Source organism: Buteo buteo, chromosome 1 (assembly GCF_964188355.1).
Source record: "Buteo buteo chromosome 1, bButBut1.hap1.1, whole genome shotgun sequence".
In the NCBI taxonomy this organism is placed as follows: Eukaryota; Metazoa; Chordata; class Aves; order Accipitriformes; family Accipitridae; genus Buteo; species Buteo buteo.
In genome coordinates, this window is record NC_134171.1 from 51,167,137 (window position 1) to 51,185,911 (window position 18,775).

Here is an 18,775-nt window from a genome sequence, read left to right on the forward strand (position 1 = left end):
CCTCTCTGCTGGGGAAAAATTGCCCCTAACCAGCTGCTTTGAAGGTTTGGCAGTTCACATACTCAAAAAGTCTGGCCTCCTAAGTAAAAGGGGACCACCTCAGGTCTGCTTCACAGAAAAAAAAAAAAAAAAAGAAAAAAGATATTAAGACTCATTTACACTGTGTAAAACTGTAAGATTTACAGAGTAAGTTGTAAGAGTAAGATCTACAGAGTAAGTCAGGTGTGTGTTACTAGAGACAGAAATAAATTATCATCGTGATTCATGAAAAGTCTTTAATGGAATAAAAACAACCCCTATTTAACTCTAGTACTCTGCAGGAGCACAATATCCGAATCCTCAGTGCTTTGCAGGATTGAAAACTAAATTTTCTACAAACTGCAGGAGTTCCCCAGCCTCCCATCATGAGCTCTAGTGGACAGAATAAAAAGCTAGTGGGAAACATATTTCCCAGGCTGAAAAATATTATTAAGGTGAGAAATGTGACCAATGTACATCTGAGACATTATTGTATATCACACTTCTGGAGAAACAGTCACTAAGCTACCTTTTATTAGTTTCTACAACTTTTCTAACATTAGAAATACAGCAAAGATTGTCTCAAGCTTTCAGTACTTTTGTAAAGTAAATGTTTCAAGTTAACAATATAATGGTTTATAATATAGAGAGCATTAGGTAAAACAAAATACGCACAGGCTAAATCAATGCTACTTGGTTTATGAAAGGCAGCAAGAAAAGCACCAAAATACTGCAAAAAACCCCTAGATTTGGCTAAGAACCTAAAAGGAAAATAACCAGTGTGACACACTAGACATGTAGGCTCGTGGACCCAGACGCACAGGATAGCCTGCACCTGCGGGAAAACATTACTGTGCATCTCTGGAGAGAGAAGAAAGATCCATATCACTTTAAAGACTCATTTATAGGAGAGGTGCTCAGTGCTGCAGGAGGCTGGGAGCAGGGGCTGCCCACGCTGGCTGCGGAGCCAGAATGGCTCGCTGCTTTTGAAAGACCTGGCTGGAGTGCCACAGCACGAGTGAGGGCATTGTCCCTTCAGATGCAGGTACATCTACTGACGTGCTCTCTCATGCCTCGTCTGCCCTGTGTGCATTGCATGCTTATACCTTAAGCATGACTGATGCAGGGGAGAAAAAGCCTGCAGAATATATCCCTCTCTCACCTCCCCTTCTAGCCATCAAAATCCCATTCTTCCAAAAGATAATCCTTCAGCCTTGATCCTCACTCTTTGCCTGGTTCTCCATTTCAATGGGAGGGGAAGACCTGGCTCTCTGGGGCTCACACGAGAACAGTGCCCCACAGTATCAACAGAAGTGAGACTGCTCAGTGATCAATGTCTGTAGCCTTTTCATGGACTTGCCTCAGCGTGGGTAACTTACACACCAGGAAAGTTGTCTTGTGTTAGGTCTTTACAGCTGTGGAACCTTAGTTTCACCCCACCCAGCTTCCCCAGCCCACCCCTTTGTGTAAGACCTCGTGATGCGCACAAATAATTTCCCACAATAATTCTCACAATCTCTCTGCTTCTTGCTTTATCAGAAGGTGCTGCTCTCCCCACAGCAATGTGGCAATTTAAATTTGTGCTTTTGCTAAGTGCCTAGCTTTTCATCTGACAGTAGTCAGGATGGGGGCATAATGTGGAAATATACCAGCTGTGGCAATAACAACAGCGTGATGGAGCGCGTGGCTACTCAGAAAACAAAGGGGAATAATTTTCCACTGTTGCTGCATCACAACCCCAATAACACAACTGAACAGCAGGACTCAAGACTTGGGGGGAGGGATTCTCTCTACCACCGCAGACATCTACGCACCCTGCAAACCATGTCAGTCTAACACAGAAGAGGGAGCAGGTCGGACGCAGCAATTAGGACGCCTAAAATTCTGCAGCATGGACTGGAACATGTTGTGCTGCCTCCCTTTCAGTTTTTTATTTGAGGATGTATCCGAGGAAATGGATTTCCGGGTCTGACTGTTCTGGGCCCGGATCAGTTTCTCGTGTTCCCGTATTTGTCTCTGTAAGTGGTTCTGGATGGCAATTCCCAGGGATTCTGGATCGAGGGAAGCACCGTAAACCTCCCACGTCATGCCCTGCTCGTCCCAAACAACATCCCTGACGTGTTTGGACTGCTTCACCTGCACTTTCGCCTCCATGGCTGGAGTGGGCTGCTTTTTGTTTTCCCCCAGGTTTGGCAAGGCCTGAGCTGAAGCGGGAAGAGCTGCTGTGTGAAGCTCATGTCTGGACTCCTTGGCCTGGAGGCCTTGCTGCCAGGGAGCTGCTGGTGCCTCCAAGGGGGGGTCGAGATGTGTAGAACTGGCACTCAACTCGGGTGTCAGTCCTGCCTGCAGGCTCTGGCCACCAGCTGCCTGAGCCTGGCCAGTGTCTCCCTGGCCACTGCTCTCCTCCTTTTCATCCTTTGAGCGGGCCTGTATGTGGACAGTGGCATGTTGGCTGCTAACATTCATCCCTCCTTTAGGATCAAGCACCACTGAGTTTTCTTCCTTTGGTTTTACCACAGACTGATTAGGAATGGCCTCCCCTTGACTCGCATCCTTACTTTGCACAGGCTTTTGCTCAGAGCTGCCCGGGACCTCCTTCTGCTTGACTTTGCTGACTGTGCTACAGAGTAAGGGTAACCGGCTGCTTCTTGCATCATGGACAACATCTTGCACGTTGCTCTTGGTTCCTGGGACTGCGGTGGCAGAAGTGGTGCTTGGTTCGCCAGTGCCAGACCCAGACCGTGCTGGAGTTTGATTACTGGAGTCAACTGCAAGTTGCTCAGCAGGGATGGGCTTTGGTGGGACTGGAGCATCCATCGGCAGCTGAGCAGCATCCTTGTCATCACGGGCTGCACCGATCATTTCAGCATTACCCACAGATGTCCCTTGGGAGGTAATGGCTGCAGGGGAGGAGGGGAGAACAGGTTTTGCATTATCTGCTGCTGCTGGAGACACCACGTCAGATGGGACCCCAGGCAGTTTGACAGACTGGGTTTGGGCTGAAGCAGTCGCAGCCATAACAACAGTTGATTTTGCCGTGACACCAGGAGAACATGGGGACATTTGTTGTGAGGATAAACTGTCAGTAAGCGCAGGCTGGCTCAGCCCCATACCTCCCTGGTAAATTATGTGCAGTTCTTCCTTCTCCTCTGGAGGAGGATTTCCTTTTAAGAAGGCAGCAAGGATGCTGGGACTGGTGGAGGCTGATTTGCTCTCCACGGTAGCCACTGCCTGAACCTCAGCATCTTGCCATGTCCTGCTTACTGCTTCCTGAGTTAAAGAGCTGCTCTCCGGCTGAACCGTCATTGTACCCGTTTCTCTGAATTTGGAGACCTGGGTGGGGCCTGGACTCCCCGGCTCGGCGTCCATGTTGCGTATGGGATGCAGACTCTCGTGACTAGACTGGGCCGGTGCCTCGCTGCTCTGCACCGCTTCAGTTTTGCCTGTGGGATGCAACTGCGCGGTGTCTGCAGCCCCACTTTTCACCTCCAAACAGGTCTGTGGGTCTCTCCCCAGGTCAGCTTCAGTGAGCCTTGCTGGCGAGGCTGACTGACATGCAGCAGAACCATTTTTTTCTGCTCCCCTGTCTTTTTCCCCTCTTTGCAGAAGGTTTGCCTGAGAAGTACGACAGGACTCATTACCCCTGATAGGGTTGCCCGAGGAAGAATAATTTAACACCTCAAGTGCCGGCTGATCATCACTCCCCTGAGGTTTCAAGGCAGAGTCATCCATTTGCGTCAGGGAGCTCCTTTTCACCTGGTTGCCTTGCACAAACTGCCGGGAGCTCTGGGGGGCTGGCATCATCTCTGGCCCCCCTCCTGCCAAGGGGGCTCCGGCTGCAGCAGGGGCTGGCGCTGCTGGTCCCCGGCTGCCCGCTGGCCGGGAGCAACCAGCAGGGTCTATGCCTGCAGGATGCCCATCTGCAGCTTTGCTGGTGAGCCCGGGAGGAAAGGCTTCCTGCTGGCTAGCATCGTCCTTGCGGCACTGCTCACAGCTCTGTGTGCTGGCAGCCAGCGTGCGTTTCAGGTCGAACAAGCGAACTCCAGCAGAGCCGGACGGCGTGCACGGGAAGCCATTGCTGGCCCTTTCACCGCTGGGTAGTTGGGGCTGGCGGTTAGCAGACTGCAGGTCTCCCAGGTGGTCCTCCTCTGCAGAAGCTGCGACCAGGGAGAGCTTGGCAGATCTCAGAGGATCTGGTACAGTCCCCATGGACCGTCTCCGAGATGCAGCTTGCCCTCAGCTTCTCCTCGGAGTTTTCTCGCCACGCAGTGGATACAACAGGGCAGGCCGTCGGTGACAAGCTTCCTTTAAAGCTAATCTGTTAATGAAAGAAACACAGTGTTAGCAGCAGTCAGATTTAAGAAGAAAAAAGTACCTAGAACAGATTGATTTTACAGCTTGGAGAGAAATACTTGCGGGCAAAGGGGAAAGTGAAGCACCTGATTCTGCCTAAAAGTCACATAAGAGACATGGATTTCAAGGATCTCCCAATTCCAAGGTCTGGATGGAGAAGACAATACTAGGGACAAAGCAACAACAGTTGCCCTGTTGTTGATACATTAATGAAAACATAATGATATGCCAAGAGGGAGGGAAAAAAAAAAAAAGAAATATGAAGTGAAAGCAGGGATGAATGGGAAGGGGCACAGACTTTGTGTGGAAGTTTGAGGTCACAAAATAAACTCACTGTGATAAAATCCTCTAGCAAGCCACCCGTGGAAGGAAAGGTGCTACCTTGTTTGTTGTGCCTATGTGAAGAGCAGATCTGATTCCCACCCTGTGACCTGAGTGGATCCCACACCTTCGCTGAGCACCAGTTCCCCCTCCTTCTCACGGAGAACCCTTCTCTAATTCCACTACCAAAAAGGTCGTGCTCACAGGGGGCAACAGGTCAGTTCAGACTAATGTGGATGAACCCAAACCTCACTGGTAAAAGGAATACGGAGGGACGACGACCTGCTGGGTGGTGCAGATAAACACCAAGAGAAGCTACCGCACCGTACAGCACTGAGGCTGTGCACATACTTACTGTTTTCACATTTAGATCCTTTGAAATAATTACAAGGAATCCAGCTTGATTAATAACCGAGGGCACAGAGGATCTAGAAACCAATTTATGAGCAGGTGGTATAAAACTGGAAGGGGAATGTTGCAGCACTGCAGAACAGGAGGGGCCCATGCCCAGTGAAGCAGTGGGGAAGAATTTTAAACAGGTGGAGCAGAGTTATCCAGGCTGAAATCTGGCCAGGACTGCAGAGAAACCATTGCTTCAAACAGGAGGTGATCTCCAAATGTGCTTGGTAGCTGGACTTTCAGAAGGACTTTGCACTGCCCAGCTTGCAACCTGCTAGAGGTCAAGGCCTGGATCCCTGTCAGTGTCAGCAGAGTGGTGGTGGCCAGTGATAAAATCCCACCCCAGTCTTCTTTTAAATTGCAGGCTACCTATGCCTGTTTAAAAGATCTTCCCCAGCTTATGCTGCCAGCAAAGCATGGGTATGGGACTTGGGAGACACCCTGAACATTTAGTTTTTGTGTTAACCAGAGAGCTGACGCTGGGAAAATTACTGTACCTCTGTGTGCCCATGTCTCTGCAGGTACACAGTGGGGTCTCCTTTACTACATCACTTGGGAGACGCTGCTGGAAGGAGCTGTGCAGCTTTTCCAGGCCCTCCCTACCCACTAGCAAAGTCCACAGAAGCCCCTTCCAGAAAACATCCCTACTCTCCTTCTCTCTCTCAGCCTGGAGGGCAGCAGTATAGCTTCCTTAGTTTCTGTAAAATTAATCCTAAATTTCAGCACATTAGGGTACTTAGAGCAACAAGAGACTAGTGCTCAATGAAAGGAAAATTAAAACAAATACAGCCACTCTATTCTTCCAAGAAAAGGAAAATGCTGTGACTTATTACTTATTTATTAAGCTTTATGTCTTCCAGATAATAATAATTTATTATTTTTATACTATCTCTTTGGGCTCTGTCCAACCACACATATACAGTCTGCTGCATTAAGCCAGCCCTGGGAAACTGTAATCCTGCCCCTCAAGGATCCTAAGTTTCTTAGCTGCAATCTGTGATAGCAACCCTGCATCACTCCAAAATGGCTTTCTAGCAAAGCTAATGATTGCTAAGCTTTTTGAGAAGTACTGAGTTGATGTAAATCAGACTGAAAACTGGTGGAAGTTTGTGTCTGCCTACAAGATGTCTTCACTTCATTTACTGCTCACTTTAAAGCCAGCCAACGTAGTCCTGAAGGAAAGGAGGGCCGTTCCATGTTCACGCTGTAGTATTATGAATGTCTAATGACCACGAGGAGAGGAGCAGATGGCTTTGGGCATCTGTCTAAATCCTGTTACTCTTGTCTTTCCTTTTTCAAATATCGATGCAAACCAAACCAGTATATACAACTGGGCAGGTCACATTTCTTTTTTTTTTTTAGATCCAGAGTTTATTTAAGAACAACCAAACAAATAATGGAACAAAACCAACCTCCATTTTTAGGATGAGACATACTACTTGGCAAACAGCTTCAGAAGAAATAAAGACAGCAGAGAAAATCTGTTTGGCTCTTTGCTATACAAAACCTGGGAAAGGCAATCTGCATGCCGGAGCACTGTCTTTAACTCATACTCACTCAACAGAAGAATGATTCCTAATTTTTCAACTAATTGTTCTGATCTAAACACCCACATGAATTCTTCCCATCTGTTTAGTGGCTCTTCACCAGCATCACTAGAAACACACATCTAAATGACTGCCACATGTGCTAATTAAAAGTGATTCTGCTACCAAGCTCTCAATGTATAATGTTGACAGAGGAAATTCTGCCCCAAAAACCCCATGTGCACCTATTCTCTGATGTGGGACAACACAGCATAACCCAGACATTTCTCTTGACCCTTGAACATGGGTTGGGGGGCTGGGTCATTCTACTGCCTGGGATAACTGTGAAAATAAGTTAGTTTATGAGAATAAGGTTTTTACAAAGACTGCGTCATCAAACTCATGGGAGCTATTTTCTTGTTAGACTCTTCCCTAAGCTGTCCTAATGACAGGAACCAAAGGCACTGTAGTAGTCTAAATAAATGCGGCAATTTTTGACAATGCTCTTTCTTAAGAATTAATAAAAATCAGAAGGAAACATAAGTCTTACGCAACAGAAAAGCAAGCAAACCCAACTAATTACAGAATTGGAAAGGCATTTTATTATTGCAGTCTTATTTATGATTATTGTCTCATTTTTATTATTGGATTCCTGTTATATAGGAGTGAAGAACAACGCTGGGACCTGTGGGTAACACTATTCAACTGCCAAGACAGTGAGGATTCAAACCAACAAGCAACACCAACTGCAAGCAAATACCTAGAAGAAACAGAAATACAAAACTCAGTAGTAGGCCAAAAAACATGTCAAAACAAATCAAGATCACTGATGAATTTTTCAAGTGTTGTATGCCTGACCTGGAGCAAGCATCCAAAATTTTCTTTTATCAGGAGGTGAAATTAGTATCTCTACAAAGGTCAAAATCAATTTTTAGTAATAAGAACAGCTTTTCTATGCCAACACAGTTCTCCTTCACCTTATTCTTTCAGACTAAATTAGCCTGCCTGACTGTGTCAATCTCATCTCAACACAGAATTTTTCTAGACCTTTGCAACAAGAAGGTTCTAACTGTGACAAAGTCTATGTTTGGCTTATATGGTCTGGGAGGGTCCCTGCATGGTCAGTAGACCTTCATGGACTCTTGTCACTGAGTAGGTCTTCTTTATGTGCTTTAACACCCGCCCATGCAAACAAACAAACCTCAAGAAGTTGCCAGGAAACTCAATGCTGACAATGTAAAGAAACTCCTATTTATTTCAGTAACACCCATCCTCCAATAAGACAACACTACAAATTTCCCACTTGCTGCTTATGAGAATGTCAACAAAACCAGAAAGTCTGCATGTTTAATAAAACAAAACAAGAAATTTCCAGGAAATTCCAGCATAAGATTCTGCCTCCCATTCCCTCTTGAAAAATCTGAAAATCTGCAAAAGCACAAATAAGACTGCCAGCATCTCCACCTAGCCTCAATTTTAAAAAGAATTTAAAAAACAAATAATGAAAACCAATTCAAAAGCAGCTCCCAAACTAATCAAGCACACCCTCCCCAATTCTGGATTCTCATCAGCTTTCCATTCCTTGAGCCCTCTCTTCACCCTTGTCTCTACAAATGGAAGAACCGAATATTTGCTCTTAAAAGTTCTAATCTCATCATATGATCTCTCAGATCATCACAAAAATCATCATACAACCGCATGGGTTAAGGACACAGATAAATATCTGCTGAAGCAGGAATTCAGCCTCCCTTCTTATTTCTTGTCCTGAGGAAAAGACAATGGCACACTCTAACTCGTATTAGACCACTGAATATACAGAAAACAAAACACATTTCTTTAAATTTTAAACATACACATCCACTTGCATCCTTCTAATTCTGCACCAGTGGTTTTTTTTTTTCCAGCTCCTTAAGTTGCTGTTCCCTGTAAATGCTGTGACTTCCTCTTCTTAGTGTCAAAGGGTGTTTGTTATTCTGTTTGTTTGTGAAAATTTTACTTCATGGGTTATTTTCTCCTAGTTATCTGTGGGACCAAAGACTGGCACAACAAATGACAGACAGCACAAACCAAGGACATATTCACTAAAATACAAAAGAGATTGCCCGAAGAGGTAAGAGAGAAGATACACAGCTTCCATCTTTCAGTGTGCTTTGGGATGCTGACAGGAGACAGACTCTTATGCTACAATCACGGGGAAGCAAGAGGTGACAGGGGATGCAACCAGATACCCTGCATACATGCAGTTCCTATAAAAGATGGGGTTGGCATTGCAAGGACAAGGTGCACAAAGTCCCAATTCCCCTTCTACACCTGGGGACCGCACGCGTTTTTGCAGGCCGCACCTGCAGACACTGCAGGAACCCAGGCCAGAGACAGACGGGGAGGTGGATGGCAGAAGCAACAAGTTCAATGCCATGGGGCTGCAGCACCCTCCGTGCAGATGTTATGCAAAGCGAGCAACTGCATGCGGTGGTTTGCTTTTTACTGGCCTCTGCTGATTCAGTTAGCAGAACTGCTGTAACTCTTCAGCAGATACTGCAAAATACCTCTTTAGTCCCTCACTATCCATTGAACCGATATGACTTTACTCAGGCCAGATGGACAACAGCCTATTGCTAGACTCCTTTCAGTGCAATAAGGTGTTTTCTGCCCTTTTTCGCTATTCACCTTTTCCTGTTGCTTCTTGATGCTTTTCTGCTGCCTTAAACTACAACTTACCTCAACTCTGCTCATCAGCTGAGCCCATCATCATGGTATCTGAGCACTTTTGTTGCAGCATCTGGGTTCAGGGCTAGCTGTCATGGGCCCGCTCAACAGTATGACCATAGGAAGGTCACACTAGTTCACACCCAAAGCCTTGTTTGGCTCTCTCACAACTGCCCTGAGGACAGAAAGAGGGTAAGATGTGATAGATGGTACGTGTCTTCTTTGTGCATTCTGTCCCCTTACATGGCTAGCTGGGTCAGTCATGCTCCTCTAGGAGGAGAAGGGAAGACATCTCAGCTTGATGGGCCATGGAACAAATGCTGGAGAGGAAGCTGAGAAGGATCCGGGATGGGGCAGCCCCTGCAGGGAGCATCCAGCCAGGCACCAAGGGTGACAGGAGGAATATCCTGGGGACTGGAGAGGACCAGGCAGTCTCATGCAGCTCAGGAGCCCCTGTGCCGGCTGCAACCCTGCCTAGGAGCAAAGGCCTGCCTACAAGAACTTGTTATCTTACCTGTTTATTTTTATTTTTCAATATATTAAAAATTACATTTCTCATTTGTGACTTTTTAACTGCAGGTGTGCAGGGTTTATTTGAAAAGCTTTTCAATTATTCTTGTTATTTTTGGGGATAGGGACGTTTGCTTTAGAAAAACGTTAGATCTACTTGAAGGGTCTGGCCAGCCTGAAGTCCTAGCACACACCCAGACATGGATCCTCTGGTACGCCTTTCCTGCTGCTGGCCATCAGGAGTATAAGGATTTTAGAAATTGAAGGAGACACTTTAATCACCTTTGGAAATGAATGCACATCTATTTATGAAACTCCTTTGCATATTTGGCCTATACAAAATGCTGTGGCAACGCACACATGCATGCCCCATGAGAAAAGGACTTTTATTTGTACAAGCCTGCTCACTGGAAGTCTAGGCCGCTCATTTTAGTATTAAAGCAAACACCACCAAACAAAACCCCAGAGCCCCTCCTAAAACCATTCCCAGCACCTGCACTAGAAGCACTTTTTAGCCACCTGTGACGCACACCACAATACTAAATCAGCTGAAACTACCAAGGGGACTGCACGAACTGCCCCGAGGAAAACCCAGCTCCTGCCAGGGTTCTCTGGGCGCAGCCTGGCTCCTCACTGGACCTCGCAGCTCTTCCTCTCGGATGCTGAGACACAACCCACAGCGCCTAGCAGCTCTGCTTGCACAGGTGTCAAGACACGATGCTGAAAAATGGAAAAGGTGGAGGGAAAAATGGGAAATGAGTCCAAAAGGAAAAACAGAGGGTAAGTACTTAAGAAAAATGTCAGCCTCTGCTTGTCATTGTTTTGTAATGGTAATAAACCAAGGAAAATTGGGTGAAAAATCAAGGGCAAGATGCACTGCCATTTTTTTGCCAAAAAGAGATGGCTGCCAATCAGCCTGACAGCTACTGAAGATTTATCTAGCAATATTTTGTACAAGCTGAAGAAATATATTTTTCTGGTTGTTGACTCCTCTCATCTTGCATCTCTATGCCAGGTATAGACTTTAGCTCTGCAAAGTGCAGAGCAGGGGAGCTCCACTTTAGAAGGACAAAGCTCAGCTTAACTTGCTGCCCACAACCTGCAGATGAGAATATGGGTTAAGCTAGTCCTACCAAATGGCACAGTGGCCTCTGGGCCTAATCCAAAGCAAAGCAAACTGCTTTGCATCTTCCTTCATTTTGCTGAGCTTTTGACAAACCTTAAGTACACCCTTCCAAGAGGCCACAGTAACCTTACTGCAAATGATATAGTCTACTCAACTAGATGCAAAAGCGATTCTGATTAATTTTAAATAAATTTTTAAATCTAATATTTACAGTATTTTCTCACTGCAGCATGCAGATAGCTTCCCCGGATTTTGTTTCTACAGGTAGCTCTTGCACATGTTCTCTTTAAATCTACGCTCTCTGTGCTCCCTAGACTCTTGCTGAATTCTTGGGAGTCCAGAAAGCGTGGTGCCTGGCAGGCTGCAGAAGAGACTGGATCTCTCTTCAGTACTCTTAGGTACTTAGCAGTGAGCACAAGGGATCGTCTATATAATTCTGGTAGTGCAGCATTTATCCCAGTTTAGAAGCAAGCATCAGTCACTCCACCCCTAGCATGACCTCAGGATTGCCAGAAAATTCGGTACTGGCCTAAGCAGCTTTAGACTGGCACAAAAAGAATGCACCCAGGTAGGGCTGAACCAGATTTGGGGTACACCTCTGCTCCAACTTCAAGCTGAAGGGTGCGAACAAGTCCAAGTCCCACGGCTGCCTGAGTGCAGGATGGTGCTGACAGGCTCCTCTGAGAGTCTGGGTTTGTGAGCTTGAGCAGAACCTCGCCTCAACACTTCAAAATGGTCCAGAGACACATGTGCGCCTCAGCAGTCGCCCAGGAACAGATGTGTGGGAATATCTGCAACAGGCTTTTAATAGGCAGGCCCATAACCACAGATAAATAAAAACTGTGTGGTGACCAAGCCTGATTCAGCTCTACTTTCCTGCTGGCAGCAGAATAATTAGTTACACTTCAACTAGAAAGATGTCCATCTAAAAGGAAGTACAACCACAGCTCTGCTTTGAGACGGCATGTTCCCCGTGGGCAGTGCCCTTCTCACCCCAGCCAGAAGACAAGCAGCAACCACCATGTCCAGCTCCGGCACCTGTTCATGGAGCCTCAATGGGAGCCCATGTGCTGTTAGCAATGCCACGATGTAAATCTTCTGCATGCATGCAAACTTTGCTCCTGGTTGCATTTTGCTTTTAATCTCTGCCAGCAAGTCATCGTATCAGAAGAGATCACATTACCCTCTTCTGTACCCTGATGTGTACAGCTACCACAGTCACACCAGTGACTTGCACTCAAAGGTTCCCCAGCACCAAAGTTGGGCCGGCTCTGCTGAAGAGGTCACTGTCCTCTGGCCACAGCCAAAGGCAGCAGGCTGGCATGTGCTGTGGAAGTGCTGCAAGAGCAGCTTGTTTTTGTGGGAGTAAGGACCAAACGGTTATGGATTTACAGGCGCATCCCGATTTTGCAAAACTCTTTCAGGTTTCCAGAAGGAAAATGAGGTTGCTTTGCACTCCAACGCTTTGAAGCAGGGAAAAAGACTATTTAAAAGTGGTAGAAACTATAGTCTCAACAAGATTGCCAGAAATCAACGTTTGGAAAGGAGATTGAAAATCCTGATTTAAACTAAGAATTGTGGCATCATCTGTTGCCCTTGAACTTTTAAGCCTTCAGAATTCACCTCACAGATTAAAAGCGGTGGGAAGCTGAGATCCTCCCATAATTGCAGCCTCCAGAATCTCTCAAAAGAGCCCCACGCACAGTCAGAGGGGGTGACATGGGAAGGAACCGCAGGACGGCTGGGTGGCAGCCTGAACATGCACCACCTCCACACCTTTCTCCCCACACCATCCCCTCCTCTGCCTCTGCTTTCCCACTCAGGTCATGCTCTGCTGTGCTCCCGAGCATCCGCCCTGCTGGCAGAGAGGGGTCTTGGGCAGCAGCACGGGGCTGCGAAGACACGCGCTCTCTTTGCACGCCTCCTCCCAGGGTTACAGCACCCGCTAAAAAGGCTTGCTTTGGACAGGCGTGTAAGTATGCGAAAGTCCCTGCTGAACACTGCCAAGAGCCCATCAGCCTTTCTCCTCTGAGGTGAAAGGGAAGGATAAATGGCTTTATGGAAACAGCCAAATCAAACAACAACTACACCGACCAGCAGCCAGCTGTAAGAGCTGCATAAACTGCAGCGACATTCCCACCTCATATCCTGGGCCACCCTAGAGGGGCTGTGACATGTGAATAAAACCCGCAGGGATATATATTTTCCTCCTTTTTTTTTTTCTTTCTTTTTTTTTTTTGATTGCATGTTATTATGTTTAGCCTCATTATTTATCAACACTTTTTTTTTAATTTCAGTACCTAACACTGGAAGTCACTTTTAAGGAAATGTAGCCTGACTTCAAGGGTAAGCCTTGTTTCAGGAGGGATGTCTGTGCACATGCTCCTGACACGTGCACGTGAGAGGAAACCAGCAACCTGCTGTCCGCATCAGGCAGGTGACTATTTCACATAGCTCACTGCCACATTATTTTTCTTCATCTTATTGAGTAAAACCAAGAAGTGGTGTTTGAGGGATGTGGGTCATATGGAGGGTCATATGGACCTTTCAAACACCACTTTAATGTTTGATGCTCAAAGCAACAGAATTGCCTGTCAACCAAGTGGGAATTTAATTCCTTATCTATCCCACTATCATCTGTCTGATAAAAGGACTGTGAAATCTAACCCCTCATTAATGCATTTCATGCAACTGAATGCATCTGAACATTGACGGCTGACAAACAAAAGCCGTTTTTCAAGAGAGCAGTTTAACAATAGCCAACAATAAATACCTTTTTCCTACACAGCAATGCCAACGTGACTTCATTATAAAGCAGAGTGATCGTCTTTAGCGGTGAAAGCATAACACTGGCTTAGTGCCCATGCAATTCTTGCTTTCTCTGCTAAGACTCCCAGACAACTTGCAGAAACCAGGATGGTGAGGTTTATTTGGACATCCACCTCGTGGCAGCTGGATCAAAACCAAAATCACATTTTGTGTGGTCAGGAAAACACTACTGCTGAGTAGGTGCATCTTGGAAAGGGTGGCTCTTTGGGACAAAGGATGTTATCTACTTCTAACATGCTTTCAGATCCTCAAAAGCAAATTTCCCGAATTTTGTGATGACCTTCTCCTTAAGAACATTCCCCAGTGCACTAAATGCAAACACTCATCACGTGACTGAAGCAGCCCCAGTAGTGGTGGTAGCACCCTTGATAATTAGGCCTGATTTGCAGCTGAGTAACCATGTTAGTGGTGCCCAGAAAAGTGTATTGTGGCAGCACTTTTTTTTTTAACTGACCTTGCAAGTAAGGAAATTTTGCCTTGAAAGAGCTGATAGCAGGTGGAATGTCTTTTGCATAAGGTAAAACCCAATGATAATGTTTAACTCTCACGCATCAGCTGAAAAATTAAGTTCTCCTCATATATCATATTATTTTAATGAAGATGCTGGGCTCAGTATTAGAGAAGGGAATAGATCTATACATAACAGGCACCTGGCAAAGGACATACCCATTGCTGTTTACAGGCGTTATCCTAACGGAAAAGAACTACTCCAAGTGGCATGTAATTAGAGAAGAAGGATGCAGAGCCTAACCAGTCATTATTGTAACAGAAATTTGCTGTAGCGTGTGATTAACCTAAGAAAGGCATAATGATGATCTCACCATGTCTGCTGTTGCCTCCTAGCTATCAGAAACACAACTAATGTGAATAAAGAGGCTTGCAGCTGAAACAGATATCACTGGGGCTTTTTTTTAAAATAAAAAAAAATGGTTAAAAATATCTTGCCTTCTTCCTGCCACCACCTCAGCAGTTGCTTCCTGTTTCTTCATGTTCTCACTTTGCTTCGCTGCTGCCTGTCATTGACAATAAGAGCAGTAAAAAGAACACAATAATCTCCTTAGTAAACTGCCTCCTGCTAAACACCTTCTCAAAAAAACCACGAGAGGAAGCGTCGTGTGCTGGGCCACTTTGTCTGATGTATTGAGGCTCTGCAGGAAACCAAATGGCTGCAGGTTGGAGGCCTTCTGTGTTCAGAGATAAAATCAGAGCAATTCAGTGGTATCTCTACCAACCCCCTATATGCTCTTTTGAGGGCAATGACTCAAACCCGTACATCCAGCTAAGGACTCTAACCTGCTCACCTCAGTCACATGAGCTTACGATATGACTTCTCGTGATATGACTTCGGTGCGACTGTTACGTGAAAAGCTGTCATCTCAGTCTCAGACTCTTCTTTTTCTTTACTTGAGGCTATATGCTTTATTTTGTTGAACATTGACCCTGGTGCAATTGGACCAAACCAGAGACCAGCACCTCATTTGTTATTTTTTTTTTCAACTGATGAGGTACTGCACGTGGGACATGGGGAAAGTAGGATGTGCTAACAAAGCAGGGACAGGATGACACATCCTAAACGGCACCATGCAAAGCCAGGAAAAATAACACTTGTCACGTACTGCAGCTAATCAGTCACACCATCGTTCTTTATATCCAGAAACAACAGAACAGCCTAACCATGTACACAGCACTGCAGTCATATGATGGCTTCCAGCCACTTGACATAATGAAGGCAAATGCTAGATAGGAACACGTTGGTAAAATATTACACCTATAAACTACACTGTCTTCTTCAGTCTCCACCCAGAGCTGACAGAAGGTGTTGAAAGACACATCTGAGAGACCTCCCAGATGACAGCGACTGCCACCATGGCAGATCTGATCAGGTAAAACTGAAAGAAACTTATTGTTCTGGCTCTTGGCTTGAGAAAAAGGAGGTATTGGCACCTATACCAACTCAGCATTGGTAAAAATCAACCCCCAAACCTTACTTCACTAACTTTGAGTCCTGAAATTCCCTATATAGTCAGAGAGCTCCTCAGGACAAAGAGAGGCTCTTAAGTCATCTCCATCCACCACGTGGATGTGCTTGAACAAAGAGACTTCAGTGCTTTCCCTGGCTGAAGAAGCCAACTCAGTCACCAAGTCACTCTCTCAACACCTCTGCCTTCCTGCAGCAAAGAAAAACACCAACAGCTGTGCTGTATGACAGCTTATTTTAGAAACAACTTGTTATTTGCAGTCTATCCCACAGGTGTCTGATGGTAATAGCTTTTCAGAATTGCCCTTGCAGGCAGCCCAGGGGTGTAAAAATCTCTCACGCTAACAGTCGCAGGAACCATCCTCCCTTCTATTAGAATTGTCTCCTAACAATGGCTTGTTCAAAACATGTATTTTTATCCTTAGATTCAATGTGCTTCCATCCTTCGAGCCCCCACAAGGGGGACTAAGGTACCCAACAGCCTGCAGCTTTTTATAATATGTTTTAAATGTGGATTTTCACAGACTTAAGAATAATTACATTCTCTGCTTCTGAATTCTTAAAAATCACAATGCTCATAAGACAAATCCTTATTTGGTGTTAGAACTGAACTAAAACCAGAAATACTTCCTCAAGACAGCAAATATTTAAGAGATAGTAATGCAAAATCTGGAAACTAGTTCAATAAAACATTCTGGAAACTGAGATCCAACACGTCCTATTTTGTAAACCCTTTCAAAGCTAATAATAATATTGGGAGTCAATTACTGGCATCATCATAAGCCAAAGCTTTGCCTGTTGCGATATGGCACAGCTGTATCCATACACTGGACCTCTGCCTTATCCATACCAGACGTATGGTCCATACCCTAGACCCTCTGCAAGGCCACAATGGCTTACACCAGCTAATGTGACATCCCCACTCCTGTCAAGGGCTGAGATGTTCCAGAGCTAGAGTTCCAGGTTTACACCGAGCCTAATACTGCGCATACCTCTTCTCATTTCTTCTGCATTTAAGCCAGGCATATTTACATTTCCATTTATCAGGTGACTGAAGCAACTCACACTGTGATGGAGGCACTGGTAGAAGGCATTAACTTTGACTTGAATCACTGTTCCTCAGGGTGATTGCCAAATTGGTTAATGATTATAATTAGCATTAATTAAAATGACAGCTGAAACAAGATATATTACATCTGGGTTTAACAAAGTCTCAGCTTTACTGAAGCTGGCTGCTTTGACCACCTGGCCAAGCCCAAACCAGACAGCCCCACAGGCAGCGTGACTGGCGCTCACCATGGCAGCTATCCCTCCAGCTCACCTTCACGTATGGTGAAACTACAAGTTTCTCAAGCTACAGGCAGCTGCTTCCCGGTACAAAAGCAAAACATGCCCCGCCAAGCATTCAAAAAAAAAAAAAAGGAGATGGAGCAGCCCCAAGCAATTACTGAGTTTATCACCTAATGCCCAGCTCCTCACATCAAGCTGCGTTCCTTTTTACTCCTCTTTGGAGCAGTTTTAGCTGCCCTTGCTCAAGCTGCCAGCATATTTAACCTGCAAAGCTTAGAAGTGAGCTGAGGTCAGGCTGTACCTTGCTAGAGCACAGCTGTGGGCGAGCGGGGCTGTGCGATAGCTTTGTCCTTGTTTCTGAGACAGCTGGAGTGGAAGCTGGCAGGGCGTGAAAGAGGATCATTCACAGCTTAGGGCTTAATTACTGGACTCACATTGAACATAGATGTCTTATGCACAAAGGCATACTTGAAGAAGCAAGAAAACACATGGCAACCTTAGAGCCAGTATGAAAATCCAGACAAGATGGTTTTTTTTCCACACAGGACCTTCTTGAAGATAAGCACTAGATACTTCAACCTGCCATCTGACAGCTGTGGATGCACAGTAGGCTTCCTACCACATTTATTGACATCCTATATATGGATACAGTTTTTATTACCACAAACTATGCATACATACATGATTGCAGACAGACATACATATGCACATAAAACTTGATATATGCTAACATAAAGATAGTCATCTAGCCTAATCTGGGTGATTAAAGCTAGGTGCTGAAATCAAAGAAGTTTGATTCTCAAAAGTGCTGAATAATCAGAATTACCAGTAAAGCCAGTGGGAATCAAAAGTTGCTCAATATTTTTGAAAATGCAATTTCTTTTGTTCCTGTTCTTATCCAAGAAATGCCAGAAGGCCCTAACATATTCTGCCATTTTGCTGGATGCTACATGTGAGCATAGATATACCAAACATTCATAGCTTAAGCAGGCAAGGTACAGAGCAGAGGTAGCAACTGGTACTTTTTCTGCCTCTTCTTTAGAAGCTAACACAGCTGAAGATCACAGAGAAAACTATGCAACAGTCAGTGTCTAATGCCTGTGATTTAACTGCAGAACACCTTTCTCCTACACCTCATCATCTACTACTAAAAACTCCTTGCAATCACAAGTGTAGGAATCTGGCTTTAGAGATCCATCTCTGAAACGTTACCAAAAAATATTCAAAGGGGTGTCTCCCCTTGCTGGATTACTGCCATACAGCAAGTCCTGAATCTATAAAGAGGCAAAGCAGCCTGGTACCTCTGTTAAAGCACAAGCTAGAAAACCAAACAAGTGTACCGAATATGCTGCTGCCAGCATTTGTGAAGAAAAAAACCCCAAAGCTACTAAACCCCCAAAGCACCACCTGAAAGCTGAACAAGCAAAGGATGTTACTGACTAGGAAGGCCATCCACCCAAGAAACATACTTGCAACCACTGCAGAGCTGTAAGTGTTCATACAAGCAGGTAAGCACTTTCGGAAAAGGCTCTGTTAATGCTCTTGCTCTTCAGAAAGCTTAGGCAGGGCATGGGATTGGATGGGATATGAACATTTGACAACAGAGAAGAGGACACCCAGTGCGAACAGGGCAGCAGGCAATGAGGTACTGAGCAAGTGACTCGATTATTTTTTTTTCTTCCTACAAGTGAGCTGCTTCTTTTGCAGAGAGCGAGGCTG

The 18,775-nt window shown here is 45.4% G+C and overlaps 1 protein-coding gene across 2 annotated transcripts in view; it reads right to left on the reverse strand.

Annotated features, from left to right (window-relative positions):
- Positions 1–537: 537 nt before the first annotated feature.
- Positions 538–18,775, reverse strand: part of GPRIN3 (GPRIN family member 3) — a 31,083-nt gene continuing 12,845 nt past the window's right edge. For both annotated transcript variants that reach the window (XM_075030565.1, XM_075030555.1), the window contains exon 2: positions 538–4,336. In XM_075030565.1, coding sequence (XP_074886666.1) covers positions 1,846–4,227 — 2,382 coding nt within the window. In that variant the 5' untranslated portion in view covers positions 4,228–4,336 and the 3' untranslated portion in view covers positions 538–1,845. The remainder of the gene's footprint in view (positions 4,337–18,775) is intronic.